Consider the following 18916-nt stretch of genomic DNA (forward strand, 5'->3'; position numbering starts at 1 on the left):
CAACTCTAGGTGTTGTTAGTGAGCAGCGCTTACACTTAAGGTTTCTTTGGAATTTAAATTTAGGTAAAGTGTTGTATTTATGACAGTCTCTCTTTGCTGCAAGACTTTAACCACTATGCCCTTTAGTTAACCTGTTCTGCCATATGTTTAGCAAGATGTCTTTACTAGTAATGGACATGCCATCTGCTCTTCAGAACAATTGGATGCTATTTTTACTTGGTGGTAAACACCTTGCAGAGCAGGACGGTATGACTCAAATACCAAGATTCTGAGGGACTTGCAGGAAAATAAAAGTTGAAGTAGTATTGTAAGGACTGTTTTTGGTGTAAAGTTCATATTTGCTCTGTTCAGAAAAGTGCATCTTTTACAAGCAAGAAAAAAATGTCATTATTCAATGCCATATGAGAAAATAATATTAAAGCAATTTCTGAAGCATCTTCGCTGATGCTTTATGAAAAGCATAAGACCTGGCCAAACGCCAGTCCAGGTCAGAATCCAAAGACCTGCCCCCTTGTTTATTTCTACTGTAAGACAGCACTGTTTACGTGGGAGAGTTTAACCAATATTTCATTGTTAAGTAGCATGCCTTCTCGAGGAAAAAAAAAAAATGCTGCGGTTTGATTCTTGTTACATTTACTGAAAAAGAAGCTGCCCGTCCCTTCTCTGGTCCATAAGCAGACCAGGCTGGGTCTTACAGAGGGGAGCAGTGAAAGCCACACAGCACAGGCAGGAATCTTATACTTAATCTCAGAAATAGCCACAAGAAGACATTTTGGGGGGAAAAGAGGGTTTATGTTGCAAGAATCTACGCTGATGCATTTGAAATTAGTATTAGCTGTTGTGCTTCCACAACTTGTGTATCATCATCTTACGCTTTTTTTGCATAACGGTTCTTGGTTGTTTCTTGGGGGGGGTCCACCAAAAAAACCCAAAAAAGCACCACCTTGAGCCATACTTCTTACCCCAGACTGGGCTGGAGTCTTATTTGACATCTCTGACGACAAAGGAATCAACCCGGACCACAGATTGAAACCCTTGGAGTAGAGCAAGAGCTCGGATGCACCTCTGCTGTACGCTGCTGTTGGCTGTGTGAAGCAGTCATGCCCTCCTCATGAGACTATTTCAACTTGCTCAGTGTTAGTTATGTACAAAATTGATTTTGCTGACACCTTAGCTAAAGCTCCCATCAGACTTTCCCTTGAGGGGGGTAATTTGCATGCAAAACCTGGCGTGCCTCAGGTATTTGATTAGAATGAATAAAGGCCAACCCCAACTGGACATCGCATCAAGGGGAGGTAACTTTTCAAATCATTAATTCTTCGTTTCAGATCAATGTAGGGATCATTTACCTTGTGATTCTGGAAAACTGACAAGACAGGCAAGTGTACACATAGAGCAAGAGAAGAGTTGATAATGAACAGTAATATATAAAAATTAATAACGAGCAGCATATCTGTGAAAAAAACTTACTTCTGAAAATGAGCTTTTTGACTTTCAAACAGACATCAGTGTACAGGTTGGGGATAGCTGATGAAAAGACACATGTCAAATGCCTGTTTTTTGGTATAAACTGATAGCCCAAAAGGAATGTTTTTAAATAACAGTAGTTTTCAAGAGGAACCAATCCTTATCTGTCCAAGTGCCCATAAGTAAGATCAAAATAAACTTATTTCAGTTGTTCGTATTAGTTGTAGGATGTAGAGAAGTTATGTTTGAGTAGAATATGTCAGATTTGATTAGATTTAATATTCCAATACTATGCCCTTTCTTGAGAAACGTTTTTCCTCCCAAATCATTCGCCATGGACAGATACACTTCAAAAGGATTTGGATTTTCTTCTTTTTCCCCCCAACAGTCATTATTTTGTGGGAGAGGAGCTGTGTTTCCCATCTTCCTAGAGCCAGAGGTACCTCCCCGTGTCTATTAGTGAACGTGCCCACAAAACAGCCTCGGTTGCCGCTATTCCGTAGCCCCTCTCCTGTCCTGCACAGCACCTGGTGGGCTGCAGAGACCCTCAGCCCTAGTGCCGGCCTGACCAGGACCTGCTCCGCGGGGGAGCATCTTAGCCTTGGATTTGCTTCATATTCTTTACGTCAAACAGCTAACCCATTTGCAGATATGAGCTTGTCCCCAGATGTGTGAAGTTAAATGGCTTACTATCCAAAGCTGTGTGATAAAAGACGAGCAAGTTTAAGATCAGAATTGAAAGTGATTTTTTTTTCTTCAAATCTAGTTCTTAGTCCTTTATTGCATTGAGTTTTATCAGTTAAAAAAGACTATTTTTTCTTTTTCCATCTGATTGTATAGAAGTGAAAATCCTACCTTCTTCCAAGGACTTCAATTCACACGGTTCAAGTGAATGCCATAGAAGGCAATTTACTCTATAAACAGGTTTCAAACAAATTACTTCAGCAATAAAAGTGTTTAAGGTGGACATTTTTCAGCAAATACTCTGGTTCTTGTAGTGCTTTTAATGGTGGTAAATTTTACATGAACACTTACTTTAAAAGCTTTTTAGTGTAATATAAATGATGCACCTGTTATCTCAAAGCTGTCAAGACAAAATCTAATATTTGTAAGCTGCTTGAACAGGAATTTTGTTTTATGCTCCCTATGAATGAAAGTGGACCTTTTACTGCTTCTGCACCTTTTTGTATGTTGAGATGTGTCCTGCAGAGTGAGGTGAAGATGCCATTCATTTCACATTCAACTGATTTGTATTTTTCTTTGTGCAAAACTCTGAATAAACAGAAATCCTGGATGACTGCTCTACTAATTGCAATGGGAATGGAGAATGTATCTCGGGGCACTGCCACTGTTTCCCGGGATTCCTTGGTCCTGATTGTGCAAAAGGTAATCTCATACTAACTGACCCACGGTGCATGACAGAGATCATCATTATGCTGTGTGACTGTTGGGCTTGCAAAGATTGGAAGTGATTAAAGGAGATTAAATTCCTTTTTCCAGCCAGATGGCAGCTACAGTACAAGCACACACATAGGAAATTTCTATCAGCCACTTCTCTCTCCCTGACTTTCAGAGTTAATAGATTCCTCCATCTCTTTTCGCATCCACTCCATGATTATAAAATGTATTTTTTAGTAAGTGTCTTAGCTTAGCAGAATGTTTTCTGTATTTGAAAGTGACAGGCAGTTTCACTTTGGAGAAAACTGTAAGTCCGTCAAATGCTTTTGTGGTCTTAACTTGAATAGAGTGTAGAAAAGAAACCTAAAGCAGCTTAGAGGCTGCTTTCCATTATTGGGGCAAAAAACATGCTAAAAAGATTGTAAGTGAGCTTATTTCTGATTTAGATATTTCTGTTGGTATTATCCGTCATCTGCTGCCTGTGGTGTCTGGAAGTTCTCATAGTTTTCCAGTGTTGCCTCAGATTTAGGATTGACTTTATGTTTTAAGAGCTTGATTGGCTCAGAAATGGATAGGGGATTGTAACAGTAAGCTTCCACATCGCTCATTTACGTGCATGTCAGTAACAGCTGAAACTTCAGGAATGTTAAGTCAGCTTAGAAGAAAGAAGAAAAGGGCAGTATCGTGCTTCAGTTCACAGGGAAGAAATATTCATCTTACTGAAATCGTAAGAAGGCATCACTGCAAATGTGCTGCAGAGGCCAATCAAGGGGAGGGAATTCTTTTTATCTTCTAAGAAGCCCCATTTCAGGTCAAAATTAAAGGTGTACTAGGGAATGAGACTGAGGAGATGAGGACATCGTATTACTGCTGCACTGCCCTAGTTGGAAGGTTTCAGCCTGTGACAACCCGCGAATCAAACGGAGGAGGTGGGGGGCTGGAGTTGGATAAGCCATTTTACAGAACAAGAAATGCTATAAATGTTAATCTATGTAAGTATGTAAATACATTAAAAAGGTCAATCTGCCCTCTTCAGATTCCTGTCCGGTGCTGTGCAGTGGAAATGGAGAATATGAGAAAGGTCACTGTGTGTGTCGAAATGGGTGGAAAGGACCAGAGTGTGATGTTCCAGAAGAACAGTGTATTGATCCAACCTGCTTTGGCCACGGTACTTGTATCATGGGCGTCTGCATCTGTGTCCCTGGATACAAAGGAGAGATTTGTGAAGAAGGTTTGTGAAGTTTTCCTCTCTATAGTTGGGGGGTTTGATTTTTGTCTTTAATCTCCAAACCTTTTTTAAGGTAGTTAAGAACTCACATAGACCTGAGCAGCTGACTGAAGCAGTACCGTTTTGCCCAAAAGCACCTTTACTGTCTCGTAGAGAGTAATGTTAAGGTAGAAAATTATCAAAGGTAAAGGCACTCGGGAGTCAGTGACAGTCAGTGGAAGCTGATCACACCATTTCCAAGATTCACATTTTTATTCTAAAAGAATAAAATTATTTAACATTGTGTGATAAGGCTATATAATAATTGCAGCATGGGCAGTCCTCTGAAATACTCAGTTTCTCCTTTGGTTGAGGAGAGCTCTACTTCTCGGAGGATTTCTGTTCCCTCCCTCCACTGAATCTCAGTAGCAAGAGCAGAGCTGGGTGGGAGTTTTTGCCTTTCACCAAGCGATGTATTTTCAATTCTCCAAAAGTTTCCTGGAAAACATCCCAGCAAAAAGGATTCCTTTTTTTTTTTTCTTTTTTTTTTTTTTATGAAAGTTGTGAGACCATCTTGATCTGTTTGTCCCCCTGTTTCTTCTCTCAGGCTCCACATATTTTTTCAGGAAGGGTGGCTGGCGGCCCCAGTTCTTGCTGCCAGGAGCCTCGGTCCCTCAGCACACGCTGTCAGACAGCCCGGGCAGGCTTTTTTACTTGGCCAAAAGCTAAGGGTAAGGCAGTCAGAAGATCATTTAAACAAAATATGATGTGGTAGTTCTCCAAGGCGATCAGAAGATTGTAATCTGCTTTTCCCTTTCTTCATTCTCTTACATCTTAGATTTTTTCTGCGAAGAACATACTGACAATATAAAGCCAAAGGAGCAGGAAACAGTCTGTTTACCAGAACATACTTTGTATTTCTGTTGTCGTTTGTCAATTTTACTGTGAGCCTGTGTTGAGGGTACTAAACCAGCATCCTTTAAGGCTTGGCTACTAGAAAGTGGGGAATCCTGACAAGTAACTGTACTTATGCTCATCGTAGTACCAACGTGTCTCTGTCCGCATCTATAGAAAGAAGCAGGGTTTTTTAAGTTTGCCTCTTAGCATTTCTGAGATAGCTCATCAGCTTTAACTCTCTCCCTCTGTGCATAGCCTCGGAAAGCAGAACCCTTCTTCAGGCTTGCCCTGATTTGGTGATGTTTCACTAGTCCCCTTAGCCTGAAGCTAGTGACAGCATACTTTGCACTTCCCGCTATATAGATTTTAGGTAATTGTTTTGAGTAGCACACGGAGGAGGTTCTTTATGTGGCTTGAATTCTCTAGTCAGAAAAATATCCAGGATGGATTTGATGGATTTGACATACCTGGTACAGTTTTTAAAGGGAGGATCAAGAGAATGCTGCTGACACACTCAGTTGCTGGTAGTTTCAGAAATAGACAAAAAAAAAACCCAAGAAAACCCAAATGGGAAAAAGCAAATAATGCACAGATTTACCCACTGAGGCCACAATGCTGAACAAGCCTGTAGCTGGTGAGCGGCTGCCTGTGGTCTTGGGTTGCTTTGTTTCTTGCCACAACGTGATCCTGCAAAACGGCTGAAAAAAAAAAAAAAACAATTAAGATAAATGTACTCAAACAGCTGTTGAAACTACGAGTGTGAAAACATTGGATTTTTTAAGTAAGGGGCGTATTTAAATTTTTAAAAAGGTGGCATTATGTAGAAATAGAGTGGATGAAACAAACCTGCACAACCAAGTACAGTGGGGTTTTATTGTAACAGTGTGTGTGTGACATGACTGTTCAGTTTACTGTATTGTACAGAATAACTTCTGCAGCACTGGAAGCAATTCTGCCAGGAATTCAGATTACATTATTGTATGTAAATATGAGTTTAATATTGTAGCCGTATTGTTAAAATAGCAGACGTAGTAACAGATGCACTATCCAGGGAACACTAGTAGCTACATGTATTCATTGCTGTGGGGAGTCCTTTGAATTTGTCATCAGATTATCATTACTAAAGTGGGTGATCCTTTTTAAACTGTTTATGGAGTCACTCAGTTTTAAAAGATTGGCAGAATAAAGAGCTGTTTCAGGATCGAGAGAAAATTGCTGAATGTTTTTGTCCTGCACTTAGCAAGGTATGTATTGTCCAGAAACACTGATTCCTCACTTTTGGAATTACATTGTGCTCTGCACCAGCCTGGAAGGCTGAAAAAGATACAACATAAATCTTGAAATAAGATCTTAAATTGGTGGCATAGCAGCTCAAAAGATAAAGCATCACTTCTTTATTCTTAGGTCAAAAGGTCCTATAAACTGGAGGCCGTTTATCTCCACGTCTGAAATATTTAGTCTTCCCTTACTGAAGCAGAGAGCATCTCCTCATCCCTGTAGCACAGATCTGTTTGTTACATTTACAGTGTAATTATTAGAGCAGTGATTGGGCAGATACTTGAAAAATACATGCAAGAACTTTCCAAGTGCCTCTTTAACATTAGTCTGAAGCATGATCTAACATGAATGAGCTTTTGGCTAATTGTTTCCTATGTTCAGACCCCCCAAATCCTTTCCAGCTCCGCAGGCTTCCTGCAGCCTCCAGAGAAGGCAGGCTGTGTTCTGCTTAAATCTGTCTTCTTAAAAAAATGCTGGGGGGTTATGAAAGAATATGCTGATTATATAGGACTAACTAGCTGATTTAAATTCTTCTACAGAGCTCCTGAATTTTTCACTAGAAATAGTTTAATCCAAATTGAGAACAAATTTAGCTCTTTGTCTGTTTGCAAATTGTTCATCACCACATTATGACTTTTATGAATCTGTTCATTATCTGCAATTGCCCAGCACATACTTTTTATGAGTGTATGAGATTATTTTTTTTTTACAGCAAGCATTCAGTCAGATATTCACTGCTTGGGGTTAGTGGGTGGCCATTTTTTTTTCTATCAGATTTTCAGCTGTAGAGATAACTTTCCACAGGAAGATGAAAGAATAAATCTTTCTTTCCCCAGATGTAAATAAAAACACAGAGCGCAAATACCCAAATGGAAACACAATGCACAATTGTACAAATAATTATTAATTGCTCCGGTTCTTTCCTAGCCCTGCTACTGGAGCACAGACTTCACGGACTTGGACCAATAGATCTATCTTGAGAATCTGCATTTTAAAAATAAGACAATATCCTTGACGAGCAGAATGCTGTGACCTCTAACAGTCTGCGTGCTTGCTTCTTGTGTTGGTTTGGGCTTATACTTTTACACAGCTATTAGCATGTTCTGTATTTTCCTTGCCTTTGTTAACATTGTTTCAGTTTGGGTGCTTTTTGTGCAAATAGCCAATTAATCTGAATGCCTGATGTTGTATTTCGGTAGAAAACCACTAAAAAAGTGTAAGTTTTATGCTCTAACTTGTACATTCCCTGCTTTCCAGAGGACTGCTTGGATCCGATGTGCTCTGGCCACGGAGTGTGCGTTCAAGGGGAATGTCACTGCTCCACGGGCTGGGGTGGCGTGAACTGTGAGACATCACTCCCCGTGTGCCAGGAGCAGTGCTCAGGGCATGGGACTTTCCTCCTGGACACGGGGCTCTGCAGCTGTGAACCGCAGTGGACAGGTTCAGACTGTTCAACAGGTAGGCTGGAGATTTTTTCAATAATGCCTATGTTTTCTGTTTGAGTCATGAAAGAAAGCAGTTTCTGTTTCTGGGCTGGTATGAATTTAGAAAAACAAGATAGGGATGAACCAGGGATGCTGTGGCATGGCACTTAATGGGCTTGTCAGCAGTTGACAAGGATAGAAAGGCTTTTTCTCTGTGACAAGTATGTTGACTGCCTGCTGGCGTGACAGCAAGAGCAGTAGTCCTGCAAGAGCGCAAGTGCCTCCTGGCATGGATTGGAGTTAAGCATGACTCTCGCCTGAGATGTTGAGCACTTATCAGGCTCATGCAAGGAGGGAATCTTGCAACTCTGGGAGAAACCGGGTGGATATAAAAAAAGTAACAGTCTCAATGCAGTTGACTGATGAGTAAGAAGGCTTTGTCAAAAAAATCTTTAAACAAAAACGACCATCCATGCTGGGATAAAAACTCTTTTCTTTCTTAGAGGACCATCAAGGTTTGAACCCATTGAATTTGATTAAGAGTTGAAATGGATTTCCTATGTGCTTTGTACATTTACGTTTCCTTTTCTTGAAATGAATGCACTGTGGACATTTTACTCTGTAATGGAGCATGTCATTACCAATGTACGTTCTACTATTTTTTTCCCCATAAAGCTCACACGAGCGGAATCTCAGATGATACGTAGCACATCCCAGTACAGAATAGGTGCAAGTGACAGATTTGCTGAATACTCTGGAATGCAACCAGTGGTCCAAGTCACCAATTTTTTCTTAGAAATCATCATTCAAAAGAACACTTGGAACAGTATATACTTCCATTCAAATCTTTAAAATATATGGTTAAGGTCTTTAAGTTGGGACTCTTGAAATGTCCTTCCCCATGATAACTTTTTAAGCAACAAAATATCGACCTGCTAATAGTTTTCGGTGTTTGTTAAAACATCCTGCATTCATTCTACACTCTAGAATTAACGCATGGAATTTCAGTCTGTCACTGCCAGATGCTTTACTTGCTTTGATAAGAATTGACTTTTTATTGGCTTTCAGCAAAAATCCAGCTGCTTTCATTTTTATTATGTAATTTTTTAATGTGTTAACAATATTCCTTGAAGCTTAGTAACGTTGTACTTCCGTTAATGAAGCAATTAATTAGGAAAGGTGCTAGCTATGTAGTAATTTTTTACTCACAAAACATGCAAACTAATTCTGTTCTAATACAATGTTATTGTAGCTCAAAAAGATATGTTAGCCTCCAATAGGTCTGTTGTGTCAGCTGCATGGGGCAATTAGATATTAAGTAAGAGAACAAAGGGCTAATAAATAACTGCAGTGAAGGGGCTTTTATCTTGTGTGCTGGGATCATAGTTTTCATGTCTGTCTTGCCTCCAAAGCTGTTTAGGTTAATTTTTAGAAGGAAGATAACTTTTTTTCTTACTTCATCAACCAGCAGGGAAAATACCTCTCTTCATCCCTACTGTCTTCTGAGTAGTCAGAGGATGCTTTTACAACCATGAACAGGCGTCTCTCTCTATAGCTAGATACTTCAGATCTCTCCTTGCAAATATATCTTTCTTCAGAGGTGTTAAACTAGATTCAGGATTGTTTTGGCAATGCAATGAGTGTTAGACTGAAGTATAGATGTTCATTTGCACTTGAGACTCTTTCCGTAGGATCGGTGATTGCTGTGCATGCTGGAAGTAAAGCCTGAATTTAGTGAGGAAGGAAAACATCAGTTACTAAGTAAGAAAACATAATGTGAGTAATAAGGTCAGAATAAACGAGCTGTCATATGTGAATGGAAAAAAATCATGAGGTTCTGTGCAGTGGAGAGGATGAAAAGGGTAAACCACAGACTGCCCGTCCAGAATCAGACAAGGAAAACTTTGCAACTGATAGACGAGCAGTCTCTCAGCCTGTCTCAAACCCTTGCATTTTCCCGCCATCTCTGTACTGCATCACTGTCAGCACAGTGAAAATTTGCCTTTCTGTATCACCTTGAAGACTACAGACTCCTGTCCTGTTGATTACTGCATTCCCCAGCAAATTCAAAATGCTTTCAAAATAAAAGGATAAATCATTTGAAGTTTTACGGTTTTCCTAAAGAGAAAATAATGTGTCTTGCTGTGCTTTATGAAGGAGAAATAGCAAAGGCTCCAGAATATTTTTGAGTACAGTATCCTGGATACACTGTCACCCGCCTGAAGAAGAATGAGCCATCTCTATACCTTCCCCTACCTGCCCATCCCTAGCTCTTCAGACACTAAGAAATTCCATTTTACAAGCAGCAGACTGGGGAAAGACAGAAGTCTGTGTGGATGTGGAGGAACAGAGATGAAGGGTGACTGTGTGACCCATGCGTATCCTGAAAGGTTGCCAGTGTTTGAAGCTCCAGCCTGAGATCTGGAATCGTTCATGCATTTTTGAGGCTGGAAAAGGCCATGGTGTTCATGCTGTTTGAGTTTCTGTAGGACATGTACCAAAAAAAAAAAAATAATAAGAATCCTTCAGTTTCCGCTTGACACTTGTAATTTCTGTCCAGTTTTTAGAAATTTAACCTTCTCACAAAGACTTAAAATGAAGGGTAGGTTGCCATGTCCTTAGGTAAATTGTTTCAATTATGCCTGACCCTCTCTGCTAAAAAGTGTACCTTCTACTCCCGATTTGCATAGGTGAAAAGTCTTACAATTGTGTTCCTTTCTGTGAGGTGAAAGACTGTCAAATTCTTTGTCAAAGTCATTACATTTTTTGTCCTAAATGTTTATAAAAAGAGCCAATATTTTAAATACATTTGCTTCTCATAATGCTGCATACACACACCTCTCTCCCACCCCCCACCCCCACCCCCCGCCTTCTCTTTCTCTCTTTCTCCCTTTCTCTGTCTCCACTTCTACAAGAGGAATAAGGCCAGAAAAAAAAATATGTATTTCTTGGGGTTTCAGGTAGGCATTTTGGGATGTATGACTGACTACATAAAGCGTGTGGTTTTCTTTTCCTATTGCTTCATAAAACAATTACATTAAGGGAACACTGAAATTCCAAGCTTCAGTATTCAAAGGTCAAAGAGAGACAAAAGAAGATACCTACACGTTAACTAACTCATCTTTCCCGTGTTTCTTATGAAACAGGTTTCATTTTTCACACTTAAAGAAATGCCATTTTGCTAAGGATGTATGGCCTGATCATTCAAGCAGTTACTTGCTCCTGTATGTACTTGCTGTCCTGCAGTTGCTGTACTAACGACAATGTCTTTTCCTGATCTACCAGAATGTTCAGGTCAGATTCTACATGAAGTTGCATGTTGGGAGTGTTTGGATACAACAAACACTGAAGTGTGACATGATTGAATTAATTGGCTGGTGAGAAGTGCGTAGTTTAAAAAGGGTGAGATGTGTATATAGTTATATATAAATATTTGAGGGAGCACATGCACAAAAGCACGGAGTAATGGAGTGATTTGGATTTATTCCTAGTCTTCCCTGGTGTGAGGCACAATTTCTTAAGGGACTGTCAAAATGAGGAGGCCATAGCTGCGATCCACCTAAGTATTGCAGAGTCCATCTTGGAGGCTTCCATATAGGAATATGAATTCTGCATTATCCCCTTTTTTGGGTCAGCAGCTACATGTCTCAGATTGTCCACTGAGCTTTTGTAATGCTTTTTCTGAAGAACTCTTCCTTTTTCTTTAGGCTTTATGTACGTTCTTAAGGAATTACTTTATTCAGTAGAATAGAATAATTCAACAGACAACACCTGTAGTACAAGGACTGGTGTAACTAGGGCACCCCTAGTATGTGTTCAGAGTTGAGGATCAATCTTCAATGCAAAAGTAACTCCAGTGTTAGAAATGTTTCTTACGCTACAGCGGTGGGGAGCAGCTGTGTGGCACAGAATTAACTACCATATAACCAGGTCAGAGTCCATCTGACTTACTGCTCTAGTTAAACTGTCCTGCCTGACCTATCGGCTTGAGCATCTCGTATGTATGAGGATTAGCTGGCGATCGGGCGCCTTTGTACCAGCGCTACAAAGCACACTGTTAACAGCTGTGAGCTGTGGAGAGCAGGTGCTTGCTGCTGAAATCGTTGACATCCTTTCCTGACCAGCTTCTAGCCAAAAGAGCGGCAATTCTGAAGAGCTTCAAGATCTTATTGTTGGCATTAGAGGCCTGAGGCGAGGATCCCCTCTCCAGTGTAGCATAGACCTGATCACTTTCTTTGCACTGCTTTGATTCCCAAAGTGTTTCCAAGACCAAAAGAAACAGCCACAGCACTGGTACAGTTCCACACTGTCCGAGCCAGTTCCATGTCCAGCAAAGTCTGCTCTGACCCATGGGCTGCCAAAACCCTATCTCCCTGCACCACCTCCAGATACTCCTTCTAGGTCTAAAGTTCTTGATGACTACTTGGCATGCTAGAACCCCAGAAAATCCTCTTACAGAACTCCAAAACAGCTGTCAGGATATTTTTTTCATCATGTTTGACTTGGTTCTCAATAAAAGCAGCTCAATGTGGCTTGGAAGTTGTTCAGACATTTAGTATTGCTAATCCTACGCTACTTGTAGGACACAACCTACACTGGCTTTTTATTCAGCTCTCTAAGATCCATCCTTTCAATATTCTTAACTGGGTATCTGTTACAGATGTATTTGGGCTCTTTCTACCCAACAATATTGAACTTCCATGAGAAGACATTTTCTTTTCTTAGCTCTGATTTCCATTTCCCTATCCCAAAGATGACATGGTTTCCATTCAGGTTTTGCCTTGCTACTTATGCGCCTGTTCGTAAAGGCTCTTCCTGCTAGCTAACGTTCAAACAGAAAGTTAATATGCTTCTGATTCTGCTGCCTTCTTTAGGCAGCAGCAAATGAATTTCACTCTGAAAATATTGACAGATCTTTAGCTACACCCATCAAAACAACACGGATCGGTATCCTTTCTACCACCATATGTGACATCAGGAGGAAAAAAATCACTTACCTTCTATCTGTACCTAATACTTGGTTTATTATATGGACAAGATCAAAGTGCTTTAATTGTTCTATTTGATTATACGCTGACGTGTATTTACCATGAAGGATATGGATTAGCCTGCTTTGCCAATTTGCCAACTGGCTTCAATACTGAAGGTCAAAAACAAGCTGTGGTGCTCGCTGCTTCAAAATTATACCAATGTCAGGTATTTGTAGAGGAGCAGCAGAGAGTTATGAGTTCTTCCAAATGCTGTACCTTGGACATAGCTGTTATAATTCCCGTTGCAAGTAGTGCTGCAGTCGTTATTCAAGTGATGTAACAGAATCTTTCATTCCTGCCAGCCTGGCTGGACATTGCTTGCTGCCTTTACCTGTGGTGTAATCTACATTGAAATACACAGGGAGGTTCAGTGTCTTCTACAATAACTTTATTTCTTTGTTTTAGTCAGGCGTCCCTCAAACAGTCATCTGTCCCACTTGCTGTAGTCTCCACCTTGGACTGTACAAGGAATGAGGAGAGTTGTGTCCACTTTTCCCTAAAAGTAAGGAAGGCACAGCTGTTCGGGCCAAGCTAAGCTGAACTCAGGCAGAGCTCCGCAGGTATCTCCGAGGAAAGCTGTCTTTCCACCATTTTGATTCCCTAAATGTTTCCAAGACAGAAAGAAACAGCAAAAGCCCTGTTACAGTTCCACATTGTCCAAGACATTGACCCCAACAGTCATACCTACCACGCAGCAAATAGATCATCTTCAAACATTGTAATGGCTTTAGCTCATGCTGTCAAAAAAAACCATGTGCTTTTACCTCTCTAATCATTAGTTTGTGGAAAAACAAATGCTTTTCTGATGTAAAGCCCTGAAAATTAAAAGACCCATGATAATACTGACAATATAAATGTGAGTAGTCTGTGTCTTAACTAATTCCTTACTGTCTTGTTTATCACTTCGCTCATTTAATTTTAGGTTTTTTTTCTAGTTTGGTCATACTTTGGCAAGTAGCACAAAAATGCCCAAAGATATTTGGCCTTTACCAATATAGCCACCTGACAGGGGAAGAGATTGGGTTCCATTTCTCATTCAGTCTCTCCCCCTCCTCCTCTAAAAGATGTGAATAGAGAATAGGAATTTCATACTTTGTTCCAAGTGAGACCGATTAGAAAATATTTTTTTATGAAAACTGCCTGTGCTGGAAAAGGTCGTCCTTGGTATATTTTAGAGTCTCAGCATCTTTACACCATACTGAAACCACTTATGGTTCGATGTGAAAATCCGTTATTATGCAGACCTTGAACATATGGCTCAGTTGACCGGTACAGTATGGGGGTGATCTTACTGCATACATGACAGTAGGATGGAAGACTGATAGTACACTTTTTTAATGTCACCACGACTTCGATATAGTCAACTTTCTGCTTAGTGTCTGTGGATTTTTGTTGCTTTATTTATAGGCTGTCATCCAAAATCCCTTGACGCTAATGAGTCATCTCCCTTTGAGGCATAAGGCAGTGCTTTTCAGAAAGACAAAACCAAAATTCTGAGTACTGACTACTTGTGTCAAGTAGAAGGGAAGCTCTGGCTAATTGAAGGTGCAACATTAACAAACTGAACAAAAAAACTTGTCTTCTGTTCTTAGATTGACACCTTTAACATGGAGCCTTGAGATTAAAGTAGTGAAATATCAAGAGAAAATCGATGACAGAGTTGTTCAGCTGGGCAGAGCCTTAGCTAGCACAAATTAGTGTAACCGCAGTGATGCCACCAATGCAATCCCACTGTGTTTCAGGTGAGAATCCAGGCCTGAGTCGCTAATTAATTGCAGCATTATGCCTAAACTATTACAGACTGAAAAGAAATGAAATCTGTGACAGAGCTGATGCCACTGACATTCTATCCTGTATTCGTTTCTCTAGACTCTATGCAGCCAAAGTAGGCCAGTTTCCATCCTCCTTACTCCAGGACATTTTTCATAATTCCATTGAATCCATTTATACCGCTGAAGCAACCTAATTATGATTGGGAAAAGAATACTGGCAGTTCTTAGTCACAAAAACATTCATCCTAAAATGATTATATGGAGATGGTATATATTTAGCGTATCTATTTTTGGTTAAGCTCTCTCTAGCAAGATTGGTGATAATTTTGCAAAGGGTAAAAATGGATCAGCAGCCTCTTCCTTCAGTGTCTTGCAAAGCATGAAACCTCTTTAAAACTGAAGTGCTTTGAAAAATGCAAAATGTTGTAATTGTTGTAAATTGATATGTGCAGAGTAGAGTAATTTAAAAATCATTAGAAGTATGCATTTTTTAAAGTGCTTCAAAAAGAGATGAAGGCATAATACAGTATATTAATATAGTTCAAGACATTTCAAATTGGTTTCAAAATTAAACATCAAAAACTGCAACTTGAAAAAATAAGGTAAAACCATTTCATTGCAATCAGAAAACTCTTCAGGTTTAGAAAATTGCAATGTCTGGGTGTCAGTCATTCTCATTTGCCAAGGACAAGGATATTCACTACAAACAACTTGCAGTACTGAAAATGGCCTTGAAATTTGCTCGATGTGTGATGTAATGTCATGCATTTTCTGTAGACTGCTCTGTTCCACGTTGGTACTTCTACTCTGCTCCCAATTTTAGACAAATTTCAAGAACTTTTTAATTACACTGTAACCATCCTTCATTGTTTTGTTCTGAAGAAATGATGGACTTACTTAATTTCATCTAACTGTCCTCGTTCTTTGTGAGAAACTTTGACTATTACTGCTCTGCTAATTAAAAGGATGATTGAAGTTTCCCCTGCTGTTCATTGTCTGACGTTGTAGGAAGAGTCTTCTTACTACCGTGTATTTCATTGAAAAGAAAAAAAACGATGTGTGACTAGTTTGATTTGTATCTCATGTAGAGTTGCAAGAGTTTGCAAAAAGATACCTGGTGAGCAAGATTTCTATTAAAAACTTAGTAGTTAAAGATTGGAACACTTAATATGTGTTGCTGGAGAATTTAAACATGAGATATTTAAGGCAGTGAAGAAGCACTCCAATAAAAATTAATTCTCCTGCATCTTGAAATTGGTCCAGAGGGAACCAGAAATACCTGATGTATTGATTTAAGAAATAGGATAAGTCAAGGGTATGAGATATACAATGAGGAAACTTGGGATGTTTCTCAACTGATTGCTGCTTATTTTGCAGATATGCCAAAAATAATGGCTCCATCCTTCCCTTTTTCTTCCTGAAAATTAAGATTCTTAATCTATTGCTGTCTGCAACTCATTCAGCAATTATTGGAAATATCCCTCATTCAAATGTAAACGTAATTTACTTAAGTCAGCTTTTGTAAATCCTGGTCTGATCCACAAAAAGGTGTTACGTATTCCACCGGGTGGAATCCACAGGCCTGATTTCGGATGCTTCTACCACAGCAGGTCTTCCCTTATCCAGGAGCAAGATCCCCAGATTGCTGTGATGACAGCAACACGGTCTGGTTCATCCTGCCTTCTAGGCGGCTAACAGAGACTTTCCTCTCTGCATGTATGGCATCGCCTCTCTGCGGGGAGTCCGTTGTGTCCAGGAACGGTCCACCTCTGTGTTTTGTCCTAGACCAGCTCCAACAGATCTGTTTGGAGAGTAATGCTCATCAGGATCCTTAGGTAGTACCTGTGTAAAATCACGTGTATTGTGAAACTAGAGGTGACACGAAGGTACTCTGACCTCAGCTGGGTGATTATCTAGTAGCAAAACCGGGCAAATAAGTGGGATTTTTGGTAGCAATGCAGGGGCCAAAGTTGTTCAAGCGCCTCCAAATCAGGTAAACGGAGCAAAGGGTTTAAGTTTTTAAATTTTAGATTTAGCCATTTAAGTTGTAATTAAGTGCCTACATCCCTTTTTGCATCTCAACTTTATCACCTGCATGGTAATCAATCTACTAGACAGTGATTAAGAACCATAGTAAAACAACTGATAGGCTATAGCATGGAAAGGACTCTATGTCCAAGAAAATATCAAGATGGACATTCTGAATACGAAAGGCTTGTACTCCACGAGAACCCTTTATAAAAGAGGCCTCTGAAGTAGAGAAGTTGTGGGGACATTCTGCTGGTGTTGTGGATGCTGCAGTGGAGGTGAAAAACATCCTAGATGGCCAACAGAACAGTAGCAGCATACAAAATATTTGCTAAACCAAGTCCAGTGATGAAACCCTGACAAGTTACCCCTACCACCAGCATTTAAAGAAGGGTTCTTGTGTTAGGAGGGAGCTTAACCTCCCTCACAGCTGGAAAAGCACAAATGAGAATTGCTAGAGCAAGAGTACAAAAAGGCACTAGAACACCTGGAGGTTTTGTCCTTCCGTGAATTTCAGAACATCTATGGTGCAAAATGTGTCACATCAGTTCCCTGAAAAGCAGAGTTTTTTAACACTTTTTTTATTGTCATGGTAAAAGTTCTACAAAAATAGCTGTCGTTTCAATATGCTTATGCAGCAGAGTCTATGAATTTTAACTTACCTCTGAAAATAGGAAATTGCTATTGATAAAATTCAAAATGACAGGGACTTTCTTTTCTCCTACGTATTGCATTTTTAAGCTTTTTGATTGTGTAGATTGTTGCAAGGGTAATATATGTAGACATCTAAGCAATTCCTGGTCTCTGCCCTCTTTAAGCACTCCTGCTTACATGTTGAGGCTCACGTAATACTTTTTAAAGAAAAATAAATTTATAGTAATTATGCAAGAACATTTCAACAGTGATAAAGCAAAAACTCTTGTGATTGTAGCTGCAGTGTACTTTTGCTCTTCAGTTTAGGAAGTCTTGGCTGTTTTATAAACAGATTGTTAAAATAGTATCTATCACCTTGTGATCCAAAACCATTTTCTGATGGACTGCAGAAAAGTGATTATTCACATGGCGTATTTGTATTTTCAGCCTCTGCTCTGGTCACCCATGCACTCGTTACAAAAGTGCCTTGAGGAAGGGTGGCCAGCCCGGCCGTGCCTCCGTCGGCTCTGCAGAGCAAGACGTAGCAGGGTATCTTTAAGCAATATGTGACGGGGCAGCATGTCCTGGGAATAACAGAACTGCCTCGGCAAAGCAGTTTGCCCGGGCAAGGGGGGACCAGGGAGAAATGATGAGTTAGTAAAAGAAGGTAGGCAGTGTAGAAGGAAGAGAGCAAGCAAAATAATAAAGGGCACTCATTTGCTTCTTGAAATCTGCAGAGCACTCTGGCAGTTGCCCCAGGGGCGCTGAGGTGTGATGGCTGTGCTCACAAGCCAGGGTCCCATGCCCAAGGTGCTGCTTCTCCCTGGTGCAGGAGAAACGCAAGTCATGAGCTGCATCTTTGCTTGAGCAGCAACAGGACAGAACAGCAGCTGCCAGTTGCGTGTTGCTATTTCTGTTTGTGCTGCTGACACAGAGGAAGTTCTGGGTTATTTACTGGGAGCGGCTTTATCTCGCTCTGCGCTCATCTCTACGAGCACCGCAGTGACCACAGAAATATTTGCTCCTTCTCCATGTAAGCAATGTCCATAGGCAGGCACTGAGCACTGTGTGACTTCTGCTGCTTGAGGCAGCACTCCTTGCTTTTGCAGAGGAGCTTGTTACACCTGGCTGTTGAGTTGGTCCAAGAAACTATTTTTGCTAAAAAGGGATGAAGCAAGGACAGCTTCTTCAGCTGGATTTACTTTTGACTGTCAACCTGAGATGTTACTTAGAAGCTGGTAATGAGTTTTAATTTCTTGTATGAGTTTACTGCGATACAAATTGGTTGTTGGGAATACAGAGTTCCTAAGGTTTATTGTAGTTGATCCACTGTTTCTGTCTGCCCGTGTAGTCTGGCTCTTCACTGAAGGGAAAAAAAAAAGGGGGGAAAAAAAAAAGATAAAAATGGAAGTATGGCCTTTTAAAAGCATCCAGTCCTGGCATGTCGATGTGGATTCTGTGAGTCAGTGTTCCCTTTCCTTCTGAGTTTCTGAGTGACAATTCTATGTCCAATTTGGGCAACAATGGCATCTGTACCACTTTGGGGCTGCCATTGCTTTTACACAGGTGAAACTGGGTAGGTGTTCCTGTAATACATTGAGGAGCAGTACCAGTGCACACCTCTTCTGCATTTTGAGCCCTTTGGAGGTATGACAAGTAAAATACATCTTCATTACTGAAGTCAGTAGGTACACCTAATGCACAGAGCGTGGGAGCTGCATGAGGTAAGCAGTTAACCAGAGCGATTTTTGTGAGTAGACCCATATTCAAGGTCATCCTGTA

The 18916-nt window shown here is 40.3% G+C and overlaps 1 protein-coding gene across 2 annotated transcripts in view; it reads left to right on the forward strand.

Annotated features, from left to right (window-relative positions):
• Positions 1–18916, forward strand: part of TENM1 (teneurin transmembrane protein 1) — a 344996-nt gene that overhangs the window by 212481 nt on the left and 113599 nt on the right. For both annotated transcript variants that reach the window (XM_040614729.1, XM_040614730.1), the window contains exons 9-11: positions 2752–2853; positions 3902–4096; positions 7505–7705. In XM_040614729.1, coding sequence (XP_040470663.1) covers positions 2752–2853; positions 3902–4096; positions 7505–7705 — 498 coding nt within the window. The remainder of the gene's footprint in view (positions 1–2751; positions 2854–3901; positions 4097–7504; positions 7706–18916) is intronic.

The sequence above is a fragment of the Falco naumanni genome, chromosome 14 (assembly GCF_017639655.2).
Source record: "Falco naumanni isolate bFalNau1 chromosome 14, bFalNau1.pat, whole genome shotgun sequence".
Classification (NCBI taxonomy): Eukaryota; Metazoa; Chordata; class Aves; order Falconiformes; family Falconidae; genus Falco; species Falco naumanni.